The sequence below is a fragment of the Pithys albifrons genome, chromosome 9, assembly GCF_047495875.1.
Source record: "Pithys albifrons albifrons isolate INPA30051 chromosome 9, PitAlb_v1, whole genome shotgun sequence".
Lineage (NCBI taxonomy): Eukaryota > Metazoa > Chordata > Aves > Passeriformes > Thamnophilidae > Pithys > Pithys albifrons.
The window spans coordinates 19,148,231-19,172,122 of record NC_092466.1 but is presented as its reverse complement, the minus strand read 5'-3'; the positions used below and the strand labels follow the sequence as shown (position 1 = coordinate 19,172,122).

Here is a 23,892-nt window from a genome sequence, read left to right as displayed (position 1 = left end):
TTGGGCAAATCAGTCAGTTGAAGCTGGGCCTTAGCTGCCGATCTGTAAATGAGAGAGAAATCCTGCTTGCAGTAGGAGAATTTGTAAGGATAAATAGCCACGAGGTGTTCATGTACCATATTGCTGGGTAGCTGTATAAATATCTTGGTGTATAATGACTGACCCAGTTACAGACAGTGGCCTTTTCCAGGCAGACACTTAATGCCAAGAAGTGCACTGTTTGGGTTCAGTTGCTTAAATGTCACTTGTCTGTGCTGACTTTGGGTCATGGGAGGAGCACCATCCCTTTGCCTTCTCTTTCTCATAGACTTGTACTGTTTGTCAAGTGCTGCACCTGCCCTTTGCCTGTGTTAGTCATGTGCTCTGTGCTTTTGACTGCCCCTGTCACGTCTGCATGTTACTGGCTCTTCAAAGGCAGTGAAAAAGGCTTATGTGATGGACGGGTGAACAGGAGTTGCAAGAAAGCCTCAGTCCAGATACAACCCTTTCTGAGAGATGTCTCCTTCTTCCAGACTTAACAGGCCTGTTGGCAGGATGGGGCAATTGGAGGACATTGAGAAAGGCAGTCCACAGACCGACTGGAAATAACTGTTGGGTCTTTGCCATTGAACCAGAAAGGGAAAGGTAGAGACTCTTGCCATGATTCTCCATAGCTGTCACAAGCAATCTGTATTCCTCCCATTTTTCTTCACATGAGGTCTTCATCTCCCAGTGTTTGAAGCTTTGTGATCTGGGCTAAAGAGGTAAGCATTTCAGCTGGGTCTGGAAGAGGTTCAAATCCTTTGGGGAGAGGACACAGAACAGGACACATAACACATGGTCATTAGCTAGGTACACTCCCTCCTTGCATTCATACTTCCACCAGGTTGCACTGACCTTCCTTGAACTGATGAGTCCCCGGTTGCAACTCCCATAGCAACAGATACTGTAACTTCAGTAGAGCTCACTCGAAGAAAAAGACTTCAGCTCTTTTCTTCAGAAAAAAAAAGGGGAGTGAATAAGCAAATAAAATCACAATCATATTCATTTTAGTGACATTTTCCCTAGAAAGCTAATTGGTAATTTATGGGGTTTATAATTTGAAATATTTACTTAGGGAAATTTCAAAACAAGACCACACTGTGTTTCCTTATCATCAGAGTATTGTCTGATATAGAAAATAAAATGAAAATTTCAGTTAATGTTAAATAGCATACACCTTCTCTGATTTAAGGACAGTAATAACATACTATTTTAATTTTTATAGTATATATTACATGTTATTTCTCATGGCCTATAGTGTAAAAATAGTGAAATACTCTAAAATGAAAAGGGTGGGGGTTTTATTTTTAAATGCAATTTTGAAATTCATAATTTAATTTCTCTTCAGAATGTTTTTTCCATGTGAAATTTTAAAAACTATCTAAATGAGAACAGTGTCCCCTAACACATACACAAACACATTTCCAAAATATGTTGTCCACAGGATAGCAATTCAGATGGACAGCCAACTCTGCTCATCCAGTCTGGGTCTATCCCATGCCTACCACACCACTGTGAGGTCCAGGTATTCTAGTGAATGTTGTAGAAAAGACCAAAATTACTTTATCCCAAATTCACTGCTACGGTTAGTGATGAGTGATACAGGTTAGAAAATACAGAATTGACCAGAGGACGCAATTTGGTGGCCCAGCAATGTGGTGTTGGTTCTAAATCCCCTTTCTTTTCATGTTGGTCTGAATACCTCATGGCAGGGAGGTTTGGCTCTTCACAGATTTTGAATTCCACTTTCCTGTGGCTACACTTGCATATGTAGCTTCTGGATAGTGCACCAGTGTTGGTGTAGGAAGTAGATGTGTTCAGAGTCACCAATTCTGTTATGTTATTGTTCTGATGTAAGTAAACCAATTCTAGATTTATACCAGTGTAACTGAGAACAGAAATTGGCCCAAAGTCAAGAACAGTCTCTCCACTTCTTTGGCCCAGAACAAGCTGTTCGAGTCATAATTACCAGGCCAAAACCTCAAGGGGATTGGACACAGTCTACTATACTGGTTTGGTTAAGACATATGGTTCCTTCGCCTTGCTTTCCAGTACAATGATCAAAGATCTGATGCTGGAATAGCTGAGGTCAATAGCAGGAGTATTCACTTTAGTTTCTCTTTATGACCACAAAGCAGAGGTGAAAGTGATCTTGTTGGATGAGGGAAGCAGAGTCTTATGCTAATAACTTTAACTTTTTGGCCATGTCAGTCCAGAAGTTGCCTTTCTTGATAGTTCAGGGAAATGTGGCTTGAGCACCAGTGTCTCTGTTGGCAGGCAGCTCCTCTCCTTGGTGAAGGTGTTGTGATCTTCCCCTGGGTCCATATGACCCAAGGGCTGCTCAGAGAGGTGCTGCAGCAGCCCATGTGTCAGGGCAGATTAGAGAGAGCATTTGTCTACTACACAGCACAATATGACCATCCCACACACCCTGGCAGTCCAAACAGCCCAGCACAAGGGATGTTCAGGTATTCTACACCAGACCACAGGGGTTTTTCATTAGTTCTCCAGGACATCCTTCTGGCTCCTTATCTCTGGGACTCACAGGGTGACCTTTAACTCCCTGACACCTTTTTGTCTGTTTCTAAATGCACAATGGAGACTTCAGTGCTGTGCTCATTGACCAACACCAGCACACTTCATAATCATTCATGTGCTGATCACTGCTGCCATGCAGGATTTTCTGTCAATATCCAAGAGAGTTCCCTGAGCCAGCCCCACCAGGCTGGGGCTGGGGAGGAACTGGCATCAACTGGGAGCATTGTCTCAGCCTAATGACACAGCTAAACAGGCCTGTTTCCATCCATCCCTCTCACCTGAATATGAACTCCTGTGTGTGCCATGAAGAAGTGTGCACCTATGCAAAAAAGTCATTAATTCATTAGGGATTCTCCTATTTCCCATGATATGAAGCAGTAACTACTCATTGTAATAATGAGCCCTTGGAAACCCAAAGCAGCAGCAAGGAACTTGAGCATGCTGCTGAATAAACCTCAGCCAGCAGTCACCACAGGGCTCTGAGTTTTGAGCTGGAGGTGTGGATGGATGCCGTATAGAGAGCAGCACATGAAAAAAATGAGCTTAAAAAGACTTTAAAAAAATCTTACCTCCCTTTCCCTTCTCTTACCATTCTCATGGGTAGTGCAGTGTTGCTGACTTTAAACTGATATGCAACTCCCAAGGGCGCTGCCAAAATGCTGCTGCAATGTCTCATGGCACAACACTTCAGCCAAATACCAGCCCAAGGGGGTGGGGGAACCAACTGGCCCTTTATATATTGCAGCAGCAGTGATGTCATACACTCCAGCCAGGTTTACTGGTTTGCCCAACTCCTGTCTAGTGAAAAAAAGGGTGACATTCAGTCTGTGCCAGGCCAGGAATAGTCTGTAATTTAACCTCCTCATCACAACTTGGTAGGCACTGAAGAGAGAGACTGAAAAACAGCCTCCTATTTAAAAGAGAGGGGAGGTTGGTTTCTGATCAAGCTGCTGGAAATCTGTGTGCTTATGCAAGCTTTTTTGGTAGCTCATATCAGATGATGCCTATTGTTAATACCTCACACATTTCTCAGTATTTCCAAGCAGTTCCAATTGTCCAGTGTTGCTTTCCTCTGTCTTTAAAATACACTAAATTCAGACATCCCTAAATGTTTGAACTAGCTAAATCCTGACCTAAGCTCCAACACCACACCTTGTTTGCTGGCTACCATGTTTGGTAACGAAATGGGACTTGACCAGGTTATTAAACCAGTCATGAACAGCTTCTTTGCCTAAAGTTCAGAAGTTGCTGGCATACCTGTACAAGACATAGCTAGATTAGTACAGTGCTGCTGTTTCCATTCAGTCCAAGTAATGATCTACACCTTGAACACTTGGTGCAGATACAGCTTTTCTAGCTTGAAGTCTTACACTGCCCAAGTACTAGTATTGTGTCCAGGCAAGACAAGGACTGTCACAAGGGTGACAGTCACTATTCTTTTCTTAAACAGCGGCGCCGAGTTGTTTTTGTAACAGTGACTCCATCTAGGAAAATAATTGCTGAGATTACATCATGATCTCCATGTTTATAGTTACTCACTTTCCAGCAAAAGTTCTCAGTTTACAAGGGATGTTTCTCCAGACCTCTGTCCAGGAAACCTGAAAACCAAACTTCCTCCTAGTTTAGGCACCACCACCAGTAAATGCTGATAAACATTGTGCTGCTGTAATTTAGTCAGCAGCCCCGTTGATGAGTGAGCCAGAACATAATCATCATCTCCCACAGCAGTGTTGGTTTTGCACAGTTAAGAGTACCAAAGAAGCAGTAAAGTTCAAATTTAACCTCTGAGCAAAGAACTGAGTACACATCTCTGGAGTGGGGATGCCCTTTTATATCTACCTGTGGCCAGATGTAGCATTGTTTTTGGTTTTGGGTTTTTTTTTTCTTTAGTTTTACTCTTTTTTTACTCATACATTTTAAATGGACCACAGAAAGCTCTGATTGGTACAGCCTTATCCCTAAACACACTAATAACCTCTGATAAGGTTCAGGAGGCAATCACAGTGGGTAGGCCCTTGTTGCCACTTTTGCCAGTAGGTTTTTAATATCACAAGCTGACTCAAAAGTTTCCTTAGAGAAGACTATGATATTTGCATTGCCTCAGGGCATGCAGTTCTCCTTGTAGGAAATCAATATATTCTTGCAAAGATTAAGCAAACTAGCCTGAACCTTGGGAGTTTCCACAGCAAAAGAACAGAAGCAGCAGTGCTGAGCTTTCCTTTAGCGTCTTCTGATTCTGGTTCATGCATGGAAGCAAAAAGTTATTTTGTTTGCTGCTCCTTACCATTCCAGCTGTCCACCTTTCCCCTCCTTTACCACAGGGACTATGAAAACAATGGACTTTCAAACCTCAGCAATATTAGTTCCCAGTCCACCAGACTGACATCTATATTTGTTGACAGTAGAAAGTCACATACAGGTGGAGCAGAGGCACTTATTTTCCTCTGAGCCCTCCCAAAAGGGTAGCACAGGAGGGATGTGGACAGCAGCAGGAAAGAATTCTTCTGGCACAACCCTGCTTTTAAGCCTGGATTTGTCACTCAGCCTTTGCAGTGGCCACATGCCAGGAAACCATTGCTCACTCAGCTGTTGGTCTCTGCTGGGGCTACCAGAGTGTGCTGGAGATTGTGACAGTTGTTTGCTAGGAACCTGACTGCACTCCATAAGCTATCGAACCCTCCAGGTATTTGGCTATTGTTGCTCTGGGATGGATAGCTGTCTGTATTTTTGTAAGAAATCCTGAAAATCACTCCAAAATAGTTGTAAAATGTGAATGAACAAACAAATGAATGAATATGAAACAATCTTCAGATCATGCAAACAAAAGTCTTTGCTTTCAAATTGTAGAGTTTACTTAAGATCAAGAAAATGATGAAGGTCAAAAACATCCTGGGACACTTCTTCTATCAAATCTATATCACTGGACTATTTCTACCTCCTCACTAAAGATGGTCAGAAAAGAAGCCAAATACAAGTACGAGAGTGAGTTCTAAAGACAAGAAGCAAAGTTACATGCAGGTATGTACCTGTATTTCTCATTTATATAACAGTTAAGAATCAAAATTGGGAGCAGGATGGCCTTTCATTTAACTTCTCATTTTTCTTGCTGCATTGCACACAAAAATATGGGGGGGGGGGGAGGGGGGGGAGAGTGAAATTCATTTTTGAAAAATCTTTGAACAAAATAAAATGGATAAACTCTATTAAGCTTATTTTATTTCTGGTGTATATCTATTGTAGTTATGCATAATTCATTGGAATTGCATGGTTGGAAAGACAGGATATATATTCACTATGGCACTTTGAGTCAAAAAATAGGTTGGTTGAGATTTTTTTTTAATAGAAAAGGAAGGTGAGGAGTGTTTTCATTTGAAGAAACAACTAAGCATGAGTAATTCAGCTGATTAAGCTCAGTTCCTCTGAGTTTTTATACTTTGACCAGCACTGAGTCATCATAGGGAAATCAGACCCTTTCTAAGAGTCTCACTGAGATGGGCAAAGGTGGAATCATGGATTTGGACAGCTTCAGGGGCTCAAATCTAGTTCCGAATTTCATTGGTCAGTTCTCCAGCAGATCCAAGCTTGAGATGAAGGTATCTTCCACTTGCATAGAAGCTGCTGCAGATGTGAGTTGTGGTGTTTCATCTCATCACAGATTCTTAATTCCATTATTACAGAAAATGGATACAGATCAGACTTGCCTTTAAGAGTGAGTTTTAGCTAGCTCTGGAGTCCCCTGTAGTTTAGTCAATACCCTGTTCAAGTCCTCCAATATGAGAATAAGCATCTAAAGATTTTACAGAGAAAAACTGTAAAGAGTTTTAGTGTATAGATTTCAAGTACAGATGAAGGGTCTATTTTGCTATTCCTATTTCATCCAAAGATTCCCCCATCCTGTATTCATGCTGATGTGGAGATACACAAAACCCTCAGCACTGTGGGCCCTGTCTGTTCATTCTAATCAGGGATTAATGTAAGACTGTGATATTTTATAGTTGTGTTGAATGGCTTACCTGTATCTCAGCAGTTCTGGAACTGAAATCGACTGTTCCCTGTGTATTTTTGTGGGTCTGCTAGAGTCCCCTAGACGCTCCTGCCTTCTGCTGGCTAAGCTGATGTTAGCAACCTTGTCAGCTTCAACATACCAACCCAACCCAACCATATCCTGCTACAGGTGGCTAAAGAATTGTACCCCAGCAATATTTCCTTGGAACATGCATGGTAAACCGTCTTTATGTGTGTGGACAGTCTGCTTTCTCAAACAAGGGTTATGTTTATGGCAATTGCCATGACAAAGCCGTGACAATTAAGTTTTATCAAATTTTCTTTCATTTTGTTCATAGTGTGCAGCAGCAATGTACCCAGTGGCAACTTTTTTGAAGTAATTTTTGTTACTGATTCTTCCTGGTCAAAAATGGTTAGCCTTCATTGCTAAATGCATGCACAGCACTTGGAAATATTTAGGCTTGGAGGTATGGAAAGTGGAATATTTGAAATTTTTCTCTTAAGTCTTTGCTTAAGAGCGCAAGTAAAGAGCATGAGGTGAAACCACTTTCTTTAATGGCTCTTTACAGAAATTAAACTATCTGCCATGAGCTACTTGAATTGACCAAAATAACAGTGATTTTCCACATTGTTTATTGTGTTGCTAGCATTTTGTTTAGAATACATGTAGGAGCCAATTAGTCAATTACTGATATATCTGGAAAATGCTCTCTGTCTGGTAGTGTTAATATAGAAACATAATAATTTATAGTTTTTTCCTTTGCAGAGAAGAAAGTTTCCTTCAGCTATTCTGTAAGATGAGTCAATGTGCAGCAGCACCATTCAGAGGAATGGCTTTGTGCTTGTGAATTGCTAACAGCTGGAACTGCCTCACACAGTCACCTGCCTGTTCAACATCTGAAGTTAATCCTCTGGATAATTCACTCATGACTCTCATGAACAATGCAGGGAAATAAGAAACATACAGAAGGACATAGTGATTCCTCAAGTATTGGGAGTCTCCTGGATGATACAGACAGAGAGGTGAGCAGCCTCACAGATCGGGCTTTCAAAAGTTTGTGTGTAGCAGAACTTGAAGACTCTTACAATGAACCAGAACTTGCCATTTCACCTGACTTCGCCCTCCAGTTGTCTGCTAAAATTCACTCAGGGACATTAAACCATGACATCAAGACAAGCAATGTCTGTGACAAGCTGACAGCAAGAAACAATGAACATACAATATGGGCTTCCACATTCCAGCAGTTACCAAAGTGTGCTCCGGAGGAGAAAATTATTGCTAAAAATAACACCTTTGCCATAGAAAGGAAAATGCTTAATTTGCCAGTCCCTGGTCCAACAAACAATAAGCATGTTTCAAAAGTGTCCTCATTGATCAAGACATTTGATAAGACTGCAGACCAAGGGTTAGGAAGTTCTTTGATTGCAAATAAGCAGCCCATTAAGAACAGCTTCCAAAAATATAAAATAAATCGTGGAAATTATCTTGCTTGCTGGGATGATTCAAACATTTTGAGCATGCACCAGGAACCTTCTGAATTTTCTGAAGCTAGTCAAGTTAGTCACTGTCTCAGTGGCAAACACGAGCCACAGAAAAGACCTAATAAAGTGGACCTGGGTTACAGTGGCTCTGATGGTTATTATCCTGTGCTGATCGAGATGTCAAAAGTAGCCAAGTCAAATTTTTCCCATTCTTCTAAAAAGGCTTTAAAAAACAGGAATGTGAAACTTAATGAGCCAGCAAAAAAGGGTAATTTCCTTCACAGTGAGAATAGTGCTTTTGAATCATGGAATGTTCATCATAAAAAGTTGGCAGAAAAGGAGGAATTTGTTGATATAAAAATGGAAAAGGAAAATCTTGCATACCTGGAAGAAGCACCATGTATTAAAGGATCCCACACACATGAACGTAAATTGTCACCTGTCATGAATACTGTTGCTAAGAAGCAGGATAAAGATTTTCAGATGAAGCCGATTGCATCAGAAGCTGCTTTCCCTCTCCCAACTGTATATGTACCTCAGGGTCCCCTCCCTTCAGAAACCAAATTTCCTGCTGCTTTTCCTCCCACACCTCCCCCTAGGAACCATACACACCAGGGTCCCCCTCGGCCAGCCCCTGTTCCACAGGCACTTCCTCTTCTACCCACCACCCAGGAGGGCCGTTCCCCGACACCCTCTACCCCTGAAGCTCCTCCTGTGCCACCACCCCCAGTGCCAGCTCAACTTTCCCCCCCTGCCATGTCCCAAGTCTCTGTCTCACCCCAGTTTGTGTCCCATAGGATGGTTTCACCCTCACTCACGTTCCAGGTACCCAGTCCGCCTCCACCAAGACCCCAGGCGACCTTAACTGAAGATGAATCCCCCAGCCCCCAACTGAGCAATACTTGTCCTCCCTGGAGGAGACAGAGGGTTACAGAAGGGGCAGCAGAGAGGAGACAGGCTGCAAAGGAGAAGTTCACAGACAAACACAAGATATGCTCATTGTCTGAAAAGCCAACTGGTGCCATACCTGGTCTGGATGTATCTCCTTTGGCTAAACAGATAAACTCCCCTAGATCAATCAGTCCCTCTTTCAACATCACTGAACTCCTAACACCTGTCATACCACCAAAACAGGAGGTGGACACTGTTGAAAGTGAGCTGATCCCACTGTCACCTCCTCCCACTGAGAACACAGCATCAAAAGACCATGAGGAGAGTGGCTTGGGAGATTATAGGTCTTGGGATGGTTACAAATTGACAGCATCAAGTCTGTTATTCAACTTGAAGGATGTGCGTAAACGTGTTAAAAGCATTTATACTCCTTCTCCCCTGTTAAGGGCCTTGGAGGAGAAAAATAAAACTAGGGAAAATATACAGGAGTGTACAAAAGTGAATGCCTCAGTCTCAACTTTGCATGAAAAAAGTAAGAAAAATATTACAGAGAAAAGTGAATTGAGTGATATAGCTTCCATATTGTCTAGCAGTGTTCATGAAGAGGACAATAAAACTGACTCAACTGGACACTTTCCAGACAATTACCTGACTTTGAGATCACCCCAGACAACAACAGACCTTTCATTTTACCAAACTGGAGACAGCTTGCAGCAAGATGATTCAAAACATGAAGATCTGGTTAAAAACACAAGGGATAATGAAAACACCCCCTTATTCAGACATGAATCAAATGAGCCTGATTTGGAAAAACATCTGCAGTATCCAGCACAGAGAGCCTTCAGTAGAGACCTTGTAGATACAACAGCTGGGCAACCCATGCAAAATCACAGTGTTCAGGGTGAGGAAAATGAGAGACAAGCTACTATTCAGAATGAAAATTTTGCCTTCAAAACACTCCTAAGCCAACTCTCACCAGTAGAAGATGTACCTTACAGTGGAGCCCAAACCAACATTGTGGTACCTGGCCATGAAGCACAAAGCAAAAGAAGCACTAGTTCTTCAGAGCAATCTTTTGTCTCCACGGTGGAGCAGCCACTTCAGGAGGAGACATTTCTACAAGTACCCCTGATGCAGAAGGCATACCTTCAAGAAAGCCAGAGGACTGAGAGTGAAATCAGTGCAGACAGTAAGAAAAAACACAAGGAGAGAGGAAAAGAGGTTGGTGAAGATGAACTGCAATACTGTGCATGTATCAGCCCTGGTATTAGTGCAGCAGAGAAGAGAGATAAAAAGATTACTGGGAATGAACAGAGGATCTTGATGGAAGAGAAGGTAGAGAGAGAGAAAAGGGAAGAGGCTAACAGCACAAATTCTGCTTCTGACAGTATAAGGGACATGTCCATTCCCAGGTGTGAGGAACCGCAAACACCATCATCTTCAAGCTCAATCAAACCCAGTATGTTTATGATTAAAGATAACACATTCAGGTCGCCTCAAGTAATAAGGGCTGTCAAGCTACCCCTATTCAGGTCCTTTTCCCTGGATGATACAATTAGCAGTAGTTATAAGGAAATGGAACGTAGGTTCATGCCCCCAGCAATTTACAACAAGCAGCACCAAAACTTGTTGCATGCCCAAGAGGTAGGCTGGTTGGCATCAAGACACAGAGGTCAGCAGAATGTGAGGGATGGAGCAATCGACAGGGAGAAAGAAGTCAGTGAGTCTGAATCTACTTCAGCAACAATGGATGTCAGTCTTCTGGAAGATACGGAGACCTTTTCATTAGGGAAATTGATGGAAGAAGAAAAAAAGACTTTTGTTTTGTTAACTAAAGCTGGGAAAATGAATGAGGAAAGTGTCTGCGTAAGTAAAGAGAAGGCTCAGCCTACAAAGGCAGGACACAGCTCAACACAGCCAATTATAGGCCTGGAAAATGACCAAGTACAAAACAACTCCAACTATCCCACAGAAAGAAAGACAAATTACTTTAAGAATCATCATTTATCTAACCGCAAAGGTGGCTCTTGTGCAAAAAAGATAATCACTAGGGAGACAATTTCTCCTGGGACTGGCTCCATATCAGAGGACCGCACATATTCTTCTGTATCCAATGATGCTTTAGAGGACATCCTACATACACAAGGTGCACCGGTTTTGTTAGACAGTCTTTCATGCTCTGCTGTTCCAAGCCCCAGATCAGGCAGCACGATGCCCTCTCTTGCTGATAGTTCATTATCAGATAAACCAAATATTTCTCTCCTTAGAGAGACAGAGGATGTTGTAAACCCTGCCCTGCTGAATATGGCACTAAAGAGGCAAGCTTATATGCCTGTGGAAGAGATATCTGATTCAGCACAGAAGAATCTGCTTTCCAATGTTGCAGGGGAAGCTGGGAGACTGGAGCCTGGAGCAGTTGGTGAGAGGCCAACAGGCAAACCACCCACTGTGCCACCAAAAACAGAAAAGGCTCTGCGTCGTGCTAAAAAGCTGGCAAGCAGGAGAAAGAAAGTGCAAGAGCAGCAGAAAAAGCATCCGACTGAATGTACAGATGCTGTAGGAAGAAAGCCTTCTCATTCTGGACAGACAATAGCACCTGCTTCACCCTTGGGATATTCTCCCCTCTATCCTCACCTTCACTCAAATTTTACTCCCACAGAAAGTACCACTGGAAGACCTAGTGTTGCACCAGCAGTAAGCCCTTCACCGTCTTCAACCCAGCGTAAACTCCTCCAAGACCCTGAATCTGGTCAATACTATGTAGTTGATTTACCACCTGAAGCTAATTTAAAAACATTTTATGACCCAGAAACTGGCAAATACGTTCAAGTCTCAGTCCCTTCTTTGGAACAGAATTTATATCAGTCCACCTCTTCAGAAATTAGGAATTCTCCCTGTGCCTCATACCCTAGAGTGTTGCCTTTACTGGCTTCATCAGTAGCAGCGCTGAAGTCACCTTCTCATCTCACTGAACCTACCCAGCCAGTGCCCACTGTACCAGAACCAGCTGAACTAATTGAAGATGGCCAGGAGGACTACAGATACACTGAATCTGTGGATACTCAGCCCTACATTGAACCAACCTCTTACCCCTGCAGTCAAGATGCTGAAGAAATTCAAGTTCACTTAAGAAAGGACATGAACGCAACCCCAAATACTGGCATAGTGACCCTCACTGATTTAGATGATTTTGCTGCTGAAGGAGTATCTTGAAAACTGAAATAACAAAATATGCCATCTGGTGTTTTTAAGAACTGTTTGGACAGACACATGTACACAAAAGCACATGCAGATTTAATGTTTGTACAACACTTTGTCTGAATCTCATTGTGGTTTGGGTGGGAAGGAAAGTGAAAGCTGACCATGTTGACAGATGCAAGGTGATGATCATTCTGAAAAAGAGTGAAATTGAGTAAGCACCAAATCATCAGTGAGATAAGGGGCAATGCCAGCTAGACAAATACATATGCCAGTATGAAGTCACTGCTTGCTGCTGCTGCTTTGCCATTAAGGAGGCTGGGATAGCCAAAGCAAGTGTCCTTTTGCCCAAATGTGTTGTGTGATACATGACACAAAATAAAACTCTGAGACCATTCTACCCATCCTATGAGACTTAGGACGGATGCTGCATCTACTGAACTTTCCTCACTCACTGGCTTTGAACTATATTGACAGGTGGAAAGTGTGTGGCCACAAATATGCCATATTTGCAAGATTCATTTTTTGCACACATTGATTGCCCCAGTGTTATTGACAAGAAGATTGTATACTGGATGCACAGTACAACAGCCATGTCAAAAAAATCTTTTAAACAACCAGAATACAGGTGCAACTGCTCTAGGCTTTTCATATACTTTTGCAGTGTCCACTAATATGCTGCTAAATTCTTTATATTTCTTGATAATCTCCAAATAGGTTCCCCCAGAGACAGAAGTTATTTATAATGCAACATAAAACTTCAAGCTATCTTGATACTTGGCCTGAAATATTTTGGTGAATAGCAGGGTTGAATGAAATCCTGTAACAATTCTTAATTTTTTGCTGGAACAGGGAGTTCTTTGCTTATTGTAATTGAAATATGGTTTGTTTTCAGCCTCACACTGAAATATGGCACTAACTTTTAAAACCTGAAAAATGTACCTAATTTTGATCTTGTGAATTCTGTGATTTAAAACAAAGATAAAAAACATCAAAAGTTAATTTCTAGAAAAGTGCTTCTTTGAATTATCAGTTTTCTTTGAAAGATCTGTATCAAAATATCACCCATCCTTGTGTAAACTCTTTTTTATCATCATAGATAATGAGAGAACCTAGATGAAAAGATGGAAAAATTGAATGTAATGTGCCTGCTTATAGATGTCTATATTTGGAGTATTGGTTTAGTTTTTTTCTGTCTCATTTTCATACTGTTTTCCACAATTAAAACTGAAGTACAGAAGCTATAATGAAGAATTAAACCTGTGACTTTCAGTCTGATTCACATTTTAGGCTGTTTTTACAGGATTGCTTTAAGTGAAGCAGCTCTTGGCTTCCTGGAAAGCAAGGGAAGAGTCAGGCTTTTTGATAATACCACATGGACATGGGACACAGGCACTGCTCCACTCTCCCAGTGTTAATATTTATGGTAGAGATTTTCAGTAAATTTCCCAAGACTGAGGCTACTCTCAGAACACAGACCAGCACTTAGTGGTTTGATTCCTTCCTTACCCTGAATTCAGCTGTCAGCCTTCCTCCATCCCAGACAAGGGCCAGGTGTTCACAACCTATCCTGAACCCACCAGACACTTTCTTTCATCAGTGCCATTTGCTAAAACATTTCCCTTAGAGTTGCTAGACAGATACTAAGGGCTTTGGTTCATTGATTCCATTGATTTTTCTGAGGTTCATTGGTAGGTTTGGTTGCGGCAGAGTTATGGGGTGGAAATGGAAGTGCTTGTACTGATGTATTTTGGATTTTGAGCGTATTCAGCCAAATGCCTATATTTGAATAAACATTTATTGTTCAGTTCCCACCCTTAAAAGTTTTCAACACCTCACTGCATAAAGTCCTGATAACCTGGGTTGGCCTCAGAGCTGACCCTCCTTGAGCAGGAGATTCATGCAGAGACCTCCCAAGATCTTTTGCAGCCTGAATTATCCTATGATCCTGTTCTGCAACAGATAAAATGTTTAAATCAACTTTGACTTGGAACTCAGGAAATGCAGTCTCCCCTGGGAAAGGGCTCATTTTGAAAGAAATTTAGAAAAAATTGAAAGTCAAGATTGTTTCAGGAACAAGGATTGATTTTCAAGTTGTTAAATTAAGGGAAATTGTTCTTATTATAAATACCTTTTTTTTTGGTCACAAATAGTTTGCAAAACTAACGGTGCTATTCCTGTTGCACTTCTCTGTTGCTGTCACTCTGTAGAGCATAATGTCTACCCAATATAGAGCAGAATCTCATCCACATGTTAAAATACAGATAAATAGATCCATTGGGTTTCCATGGTACATTTCAACAAAACCTATGTAATCTGAAAGCCTAGCAGAGTGCACAAGCCAATTTTTTTGGTGTGCTAATTGCAAACTTAAAATCCCTTAACAGCCGCAGGTCAAGAAGTAGCCTCTCAGAGGACAGGATAAGAGCTTGCTTTCCGAGGGAAGACTATGGATACAAAGTATCTGTGCAAAGATTAAAAAAACCCTGGTAATTTGATAACAAAAATGTATGACTGTATTAAAAAAAATCCCTTTTGTTAACTGTCATTTGTTTGGGTGATATGCATGCTTCTGGACCCTTTATTAAGGGTCTTAAACTCTTATTGTGGAGAATGGGGTGCTCCATTTTACTACTTCTAGGTGTGTGAGGCAAGTGGGGTGTATTTTTTATTCTGCTATGAAGGTAAACTGAAACATGGGCATCTAAAAATGAGCCAGTCCTGACTTGAATTCCACATACATTTCAAGTAGGACTTCATTTTGGTCTATCCTTCCTGCTAGCTTCAGGGAGCTGCATTCACAGTGGACTTTCTGAATATGTCCCACAGGGAGTTTTAACTTAGAGAATTTGTAGCTAATCTATTGTAGCAAGATGGGGGTCTTCTCCAAGGTAACAAGTGACAGGACCTGAGGAAATTACCTCAAGTTGCTCCATGGGAGGTTTATATTAGCTATTGGGTAAAATTTCTTCACTGAAATTCAGTTCTTGGAATAAGCTCTCAGGGAAAGTAGTGGAACCATCCTTGGAAATGTTCAAAAGGCATGATGAACACCTGGTACTAGGTTAACCACTGAACTCAATGGTTTTAGAGGTTCTTTCCAACCTTAATGAGCCTATGAAATGAAACAAACCGGGGAGTTTTGAGAACAGATAAGAAAATGGTTCTTTTCATGTATTCTGAGCTTTCTCTATAGCACTTTGCCACAGGGAGTGAATGATATTATGGAAGTGCTGCTCCAGGTCCCAGCCTGGTATTGACTCCATTTGAGTATGAACCCATTAGCAAACCTGTCTCTGGTCTAGACCACACTGTTGGCCAACTTTTTGCTAGTCTGTGGGAGTGTGTGTGTGTACAAACACAGGCATGCATCTACATAAACTACTCTAGATATATAAAATATTATATATGCCATATACCTATAAAACTGCCATTTCCATATCAGTATAAGACAACAGTAATGCCTGTAATGGTGAACACAAAATGTTTGTGTGTCAAAAGGAAGACAAATGACAGCTTTTCAAATAACAAATATTTTGCTTTCCTTGCCCTTTTCTGTTTGTGTTTGTTGGAGGAATATTTTCCATTGCTGCTGTGGGAAACAAGGTTGGAAGAGGTCAATACTAGGAAAAATGACAGCTGTGAATTGACTCCTTTCTTTGGGAGAGGGGTGCTGTGGGAAATGTGCAATAGTCATGAAAGGAGTTGTAGGAAAGCAGTTTTCTGATAGTGACATTAAATCATAGCTTAAAGAGATGTTGAGGCAAACTAAGCTGCCTCGCCAGCAGATGGGGGTTAGGACTACAGAACCTAGCAAGTGCTTTGCATGCACAAGAGCACCATAGGCTGAAAAGAACAGGGATTGCTTTCACTATTTCCTTACCCTGCACGTGATCTTTTTGTGTGTTGCATTTCTTGGTGCCCTGGGGCTTGGTTACAGTGGTGGTTCTTCCTTGGCAGATGTGACTAAGGCCAAACCTGACTTACCTAGCCTTCGTTCTGGGGCCAGAACTGCCCCACTTTGAACATTCTTCTTCTGGCACAACTGCAATGCCACCAGTCCAGCTGTCATATGGGAGACTTGGACTGCAATCCCACAGCCATAGCTCTGTCCCAAAGGCTTGAATTTCCTCATGCAAAAAGCTGGATTTGTTCTGGAGACTTCTGTTTAATTTTAGTGGCCTACATGCATGGATTTTTGTCTAATCCTCCTTGGGTGTTCAGTGCCTTCCTAAGTTACCTGTACATGAAGATGTGTGTCATTGGCATGTTCCATCAATGCAACCGTATTTCCAAATAGGTAATTAATAATAAAATAAATGGGACTTGTTTTGCAATACTGGAATGCCTTCAAGCCAGCTTTTTTCATTGTAATTATGTGTCTTTGCAATTTTATCTCCAGTTATGCTGGCAGAAAAAGTTGATAGAAGCTAATTGTGTGTGTGCTTGTGTGTGGTACACAACTAAGAGATCTAGGAGATGACAGGATGCACAGCATCCTCCTTTCTCCTGTTCCTAAAGAGAGTGAGCAAAAAGCTGGGCAGAAAGAACTTAGGTCAGTGATTCCTGTGATTGTTTCCACCCCTCCCTGCTGTGCAAGGGCAGTGGTGTGGCCAGAGGATCTTGGGAATGTGGTGCCAGCACCCAGTCCAAAAGCACTAGAAGAGGATAACTTTCTTGCCACCACCCAGAGGACATCAGGGCTTTTGTACTTCCTATAGCCCATCCACCTGGGGAAAGTTACCAGGTGAGTAACTTGGTTTAACTTACTTTTTTTTTCATATTTCTCCTCAGTTTCTCTTGTTGTATGTTGCATTATGAAACACAGCAAAACCTCTTCTCAAAGTGATTTTGGCTCAGTCCTTGTCCAGACTGGCAATGTTATTTGGGGGTACTCTACTTTGATCCCTGACTAGCCAAACAGTCCTTGCTTACAGTGGAAGTGTTACTGTGTTTTGAATATAACAGACCATAAAGAGAATAGTTGGCTAGTTATATTTTTACCAGAAATGCACTGAGAGGTTTGCATATATGTATTTGGGGGATATACTGTTTCCTTTCTGAGTAAATAAAGAACTCTCAGTTTCATCCCCTCTCTCACTGAAAAGCAGCATCAAAAGCTGGTGATATTGTATGTGATGGGTTACATGGGCTCTAGTGAATACTTATAAATATGTAATTTGGAGGAACTGGTGTACATCAGTCATTTTTATTAAAGAAACTCTGCTTCAGAGCCTTATAGGAGATACAAAGAACAGGGAACACTTAAGTAAATTGAACTTCAGTGTGCGTTTTTTTCTTTTTTGTGAAATGCTCATTATAACAACTGAGGTCAATGATTAATCTTTTTGTCTTTAGGAAGATTATTTGAATCTTATGATGATCTCACATTCACCACTGTCCCCTGATATTAAAAATAATATTGTAATTATGGGGTTTAAATGGATGGGGAATGGCTGAAAATAAGCTATGGTCTTTCTTTACTTCTTTTTGATATTCTCAGAGTTTTCATGATGTTGATTTTTCACATTAGATAGTCAGGTCTTTGGTACTCTATGGATAATTAGAGAGTTGTTTCTGATGTGCGATTGAACATACTTAGAAAGCAACATTTCAACAGTGCAAAAGAGAAATCATTTATGTCCCAATTGACTAAAACTCTGTGGTTTTGTTAAAGCAGATTTAACTCAAGGCCTTTAGGGAAGCAGCTTTCCATGCTAAAAGATAAGCGGTTTCCTGTGTCAAGGTCCATATTGAATAAATTGAGTCCTGGGGTACTTTGAAAGAAGGAGAGTGGAAAGACTCTGTGAGAAGCAGGGAAAATCTTTGAAATCCTCCTAGCAATGGAAAGAAATTGAACTCCAGCAAAAAAATGTTCAAAGCTGGAGATGCACTTCTAAAAGTCAGAGCTTGTCAAAGGCAAGCTGCCTAACAGACTGACTTTTCCCTGTGCTGGCTTGAACTCCCTTGTCCTGGAGCTCCCCAGTGTGTTCGCAGTCCTGCCCACTGGCATTCAATGTCAGAGCCTCATCTTATCACAACTGCCCCTTCAGTTGCTTAAGACTGCCACAGGGAATGGCAGCATTCAGAGCACACAAAAATGGAATTACTGCTATGCCATAATTGTCAGCGTTGTCACCAAAAAGATGAAGCATTTCAGGTGAGCTAAGGTGGCTTTCTTCAGGATCTTCCTTACAGGCCACAGAATGCAGACAGACTTTGAGATAAACATTGATCCTTCTCTCTATTTCTAGTACTGATAAGCTGTGGGGGATGAGAACTGGATCTGGCCCAAGAGACTCTTTCTTTGATTGCAGTGAGATTGCTCAAAATCTATTGGCAGAATTGGTTTCTACTGGAGAACACTGACTGCCTGAATAGGTCCCCTGAGACTGCATCCCTTCCTGAGGAATGTGGGTGAAAACATTCCAGCATTATTCCATGCCAAAACTGTCTCAGCTATTTGAAATTTTCAAAAGGAAGTCAGAAAAAAAAATGAAAGGAGAATGTTGTATTGCTTCATAATAAGACAATGTTATTGATGATAATGCATCAATACATGCATGTTTACCTATATAGAGATGTATCTAGGTATGTCTACATGACTATATAAAATAGATATAGTATTCATGTTCTTCTGAATTGTCTAGACATGGTTTAAACAGTACCCTTCAACTGTTCTTTTCATCTCTCACCTGTCAGCCCATATGTCCTATTACTTACTGAGTCTGACTCAAGAGAGCTCCATATTTCTCTCCTTCCTTGGCACCAGTGGGGCTGGGAAATTGCCATTTTTCGGCCAAGAATTGAAGACGGACGAAGATTCCTCTTCGAAAAGGAATGGAAGAGGAAAGGTGCCAGCCCACAAAGGGCTGACCTAGTTCTCTCTATTCTGCCACACCCCCTCCTCTCTCCACTCCCAGCTCCTGGGTTAGGGTTACTCTTAGAGTTACGCTCAGAATTAGGGATATTCTTATGTTCCACTGTATCAGGGATATGAATGTTTGCCTCTTTCCATACTCTTGCCAGGACTAGGGTTGTACTTGAGGTGCCCCATACCTCCATCTCTGGTGCAGGAGCAAGTTGTTGCCCACAGAGTCTCTTCATGTTGAAGGTAGTGCAGTTGGTGAGTCCTGAGCAGTTCTCTGACTGGGCCAGGCAGAACTGTGAAGGGGTATGGAGACTCTCCTTTGCTTAATACTCTCACTTTGTGAAACACCTGCATTATCAATGTGAGACAGCAGACACTTCTCCTGGCAGTGGGACCAGCCCTGAGAGTTCAACCCAGTACTGGCCCTAGCACTGACCCTGCTCACAGTAAACTCTTTACCTTAGGAACCAGATAAGCCCTAACATAAACAAAGCAGAATCAAATACCAGCTGGAGTACTGGATCTAAAACCTACTGACATAGCCAGGTCACATGCCTGTACCTTATGAAGAATTTTCCAGTAAAACACCTTCTTCACTGAACAAGAGACTGCTTTGACAGCACTGAAACTAGAGTGTTGTTTTTTCTGATCGCCATCTTCTGAGCTGGGAAATTTGCTCCAAAATTATTGAGAAGGTCTCATTAGCTTACATGGACCTCTGAGTAAACATTCCTGGACCTTTCTTTAGGACTGACAATTTTTTAAAGTCATTAATTTAAAAATATTTAAAAATTTGAGATTAATGCAAAAGTTTTAAAATATCTCAAAAGTGTTTCCAATAGTCCATGTTAGTTGACTGCTCTATAGTTTGTTGGGCTGTATATTGTTTTGACTTTTTTTCCTCAATGTTTTGTTTATGTTTTGGGGTTTGGTTTTGTTTTGGTTTTTGGATGTTTTTTGTTTGTTTTTGTTTTGTTTGTTTTTTGGGGTTGGTTGGTTGCTTGCTTGCTTGGGTTTTTTTAGTTGGTTGATTGGTTTGGTTTAGTTTTTGTTTGTTACTGTGGTGGTGGTGGCGGTGGTTGCTTTGAGGGTTTTTTGCCTCTTTTGGAATGAGAACACCAACACAAAAATGGCTGTGTGAGGAGAAAAGTTTGTGATGCAAGTGCTCCAAGCACCAGCTGTCACAGATGAGCCACTCTGGAGCTCCCTCTTTTGCTGGACTGCACAGGGCTCTGGATATAGCTGCCATGCTACTAGCTCTGCACTGACAATCTTCTTATTAGCACTGCAGGGAAGCTATTCCTGCTGATGACTAACTGTGTTTTCAAGTGGCAGAGGAACCTGGTTGTAGTTTTATATCCTTCTGAGCATTCAAGACATGTTTAATGGTGTGCAATATCTACATCCCTGGAGTATACTAAGAGAGGTTATCTGATCCGGCTCAGCAGAACACTAACCATGTGGTTTACCCTTGTAGATTTTTATGCTTCTCATCTGAAAAACCCAAACAACAGCCTGGTCCTTGGAAAGCTTCCTGTCGCACTCATGCTGTGAGAGTGACACTGACATAAGGGCAGTGGCAAATCTACACTGTGCTTGAAGTGCTCCTTCAGTATGTGGAGCTTTGTCAGTAAAACTGATCTTAGGACCATGGCAGTAAGACCACCCTGTAAATAAGGCAGACCTGGTGATAAAAAAGGTTTTATTAATGTGACTGTGTCTTCACTATGGGCATTTGCTGGAACAGCATTGTCAGTCCTGGTCATGTTTGCCCCATAGGACTGAGCAGGAGGAAGCCTCTCTTGCTCAAAGGCCATAGATAAAAACCACAGAGATCCCAACATGTGCTTTTTATAACAGCTTATCCTAAATCCTGTCAAACTAAACCTTCATTCATTCCTAATTCCCCCAAATTAATGCTCACATTGCTGTGTACATGCTGTTAACTAATGCAGCACACAGCAGACATCATCTTCTATACCATGCTGGGCTATTTGAACACTTTTCTGCTTCTCACAGCTTATTGCCATCTCAGCTGGCAGAAGCACTTCCTGGTCCACCTGTACTGAGCTGAAAATATTCCTTCCTGCTGATACAAGTGTGAGGAGCTGATTTCAGGAAGAGAGAAGGTCCCTGACAGAGAGTAAGGGGAAAGGATGAAGTAAGAGCAATGTGCTTAAAAGATGTTATCATTTACAAAAATAATATTTGGCCAAAGGAATTCTCCCTTCTGATGGGTGCTAAAGTTTGCTCTCCTAGGTACCTTGTTAAATTGTGGCCCAAAAGTACTCATTCTGACATGCAGACAAGGCAGAGTGTCATTGAGCAGCAGGGTGACACAGAGTCACTCAGGGGTCCCAGATGGCTTAGTAAAGACGTAAGTCACCTCCTATGCCACAGAGGCTTTTTCAATTGCCAGAAAGGGGGAGTCCTTAGCAAGAAATACCTCCCTTAGGTATGTCTGTACTGACGAAAACAGAGTAACATAAGGATCAGGTTGGCCCATCACAGGGCAAAGGGGTCACTAGTGAAAAAAAAACAACCAAAAAAACAATTAATAAAACCTACTCTTCTTCTCTTTCCTTCCAGCTTGGACCCAGGTTGGAAGCTTTACCCCACATCCTCATAGTGGAGGTAGGGTTAAAACATTGTGCGGTAAGTCCTGGGCTCTGCTGACAGAGAAAGGGCTCTGTGGATTGCATGAAGGTGACTCACCTAAATGGTGCTGCTGGTCCCTGGGGAGGCAAACCCCACCAAAAAAGAGATGAAGCTGCAGTTTGAGTGTGCACACACTCCCACACATGAACGCACGGCTGCTTGTTGTCTATGTTGTTTGTCTGAACAACAAGCTGGAACATTTATCTGGTTTAGTCTCAGGTTCAGGCCCACGGAAGTATTCAAGTATCTGGCTGTCTAAGAATGATTTTTAAACTTTCCTTCTGACCCCTGTTGGATGGTGATTGTCAAATCCTCCCTGGGGAAGCTCTGGCTCAGTCCCAGTTGGGTTTAGCTGTACAGTTAATGGTTCAGAGGAGAAATAGGATCAGCACTTTTCTCCTGTACATCTCCCTTCTCTGCCAGCAGCCATTTTCTTGCACACTGCTACAGAAATATTTCTAATAAAAACTAACAACTCCCAGGGATGCTCCTATCCCTCGCTGTGCCAAGGACTGGGGATCACATCAGCATCTTGGTTCTCAAGCATCTGCCAAAACCTGATGGCTTCAGCCAGCACGACGGAGCAAGGGTGAGCCAGCTGTGATATAACAGACAGAGTTTAGGTTCCTGGGGAGTCTTCTTTGCAGAGATGGGCTTCTTCATTTAATGGGCTTTGGATCTTATTTAACACATTGCCTCATGTACAGTGTGGGTGTAAAGAAGCTGTGTGCACATAATAAAAACCTCAGCCTATTTGTAGCTAGGAGTCTCCTAATAAATTTGCCACTATAGCAAGTGTTAGTCTCCAGGGCCAATGCTGAATGCTGGAATTTAATAAAAAAGAATTCTGAAACAGGAAAAGCAAAAGGTAAACCAGTTCAGCTGACAAAGCAAACACAATTTAACTAGAAATTAAAAGTTTACTCCCTGCCTTGATCAGTCCCAAGGACCGATTCTCAGGCTGGCTTTGTCTGGCCTGTCTTCTGATGGCTGCTTTCAGGGTGCATTTTCTGACCATGCCTGGGCTGAAGGCACTACTCAGAAGGCACAGAAACTTGCATACTGCAATTGACCTTGGCAGCTGATGAGCTGATGAGGATGTTCAGGCCACTGGTGAGGCAGAAGATGGGTATGTAAGTCCTGAAGGATGATATACTTCCAGGAGACCACCTGTATATGGCACTAACGTCACAGTACTCTGGGGTTGTGCTGGGACTTAGAAAGCAGCCACCCTGCCATTAGACCAGCCCAGAGGACTGGGTATTTTCTCTGTACAAACAGCTGTCACAGTCTCAGGTGCTCCAGCAGTCTGTAGGGTGACTTAGCTGAACTGTCCAAGACCAGAAACAACTTCAATAACTTCCAGGCCTGTCAGAAGACTATTGGGGTGGGCATTAGATCTAAAAGTAACTCAGCCCGCAGAAAAAAGTTGCCTTTTGTCACTCTGCATATGAGAACTCTTCTTGGCTAAAATGACAAAAGAGGTGGTGGGTTTTTCCTTCTGTGTTTCGTATTATGTATGTTATAATAAGCAACACTGACTACAGAAGAAACCACCAAAGTTAAATACTAGAACAGTTATGCAGGCCAATACTTTAAATCCTAGTGAGTTTTAACTATTATGACTTTACCACAGGAAACTCCTCACAACTCCAAAATATGGCACACAGATTTCTGAAACAACAAACCAGAACCTACTTGTGGCAGAGAGCTTAGAGCAGACAACAAGGGCACGGTAACTGGATTATTAAAATATTGTCAACATCTCATTCTCAGCTAAGGCTTTATGTGCTGTATGCCAGTGAAATTCAGTGTCATTAAATAACAATGAAATTCACCTTGTCACAGGCCAGATCTTTGTAAAGGCTTCTTTGGCTGTTATCTGGAAAAGATCTTACTTTGTGGTAATTGGTCACCTAAAGTCAATATTTTAGTACATTGCAAAGGAAGTTTTTAACTGGAGAGAATAAAGCACTGTTTATTGTACTCTACTGCTCTTTTATTTATGGCATCGTGGCAGTGCAGCCCCCTACATCCCCTCCTCCCCCGCCTCAGGCCACACTATGATTTCAGACAGAGGTGTCAAACTCTTCAGTGGAAAGATCTGAATTATGTACTCAGACCTTGGATGTCAATTCAGGGCTTCTCACTTCCCCTGCTTCACACTCTGCTTCCACCGCACCGGCAACCAAGCACAACAGAATCTTTATTGAGTATCCCTTTTAGAG

At 41.9% G+C, this 23,892-nt stretch overlaps 1 protein-coding gene across 1 annotated transcript; it reads left to right on the top strand.

Moving 5' to 3' along the window:
* The first annotated feature begins 588 nt into the window (after positions 1–588).
* Positions 589–13,288, top strand: C9H10orf71 (chromosome 9 C10orf71 homolog). Its single transcript, XM_071563681.1, has 3 exons — positions 589–743; positions 5,407–5,577; positions 7,331–13,288. Exon 3 carries the CDS (start codon positions 7,507–7,509, stop codon positions 12,148–12,150), a length of 4,644 nt encoding a protein of 1,547 aa, XP_071419782.1. The 5' UTR covers positions 589–743; positions 5,407–5,577; positions 7,331–7,506; the 3' UTR covers positions 12,151–13,288.
* Positions 13,289–23,892: the final 10,604 nt, after the last annotated feature.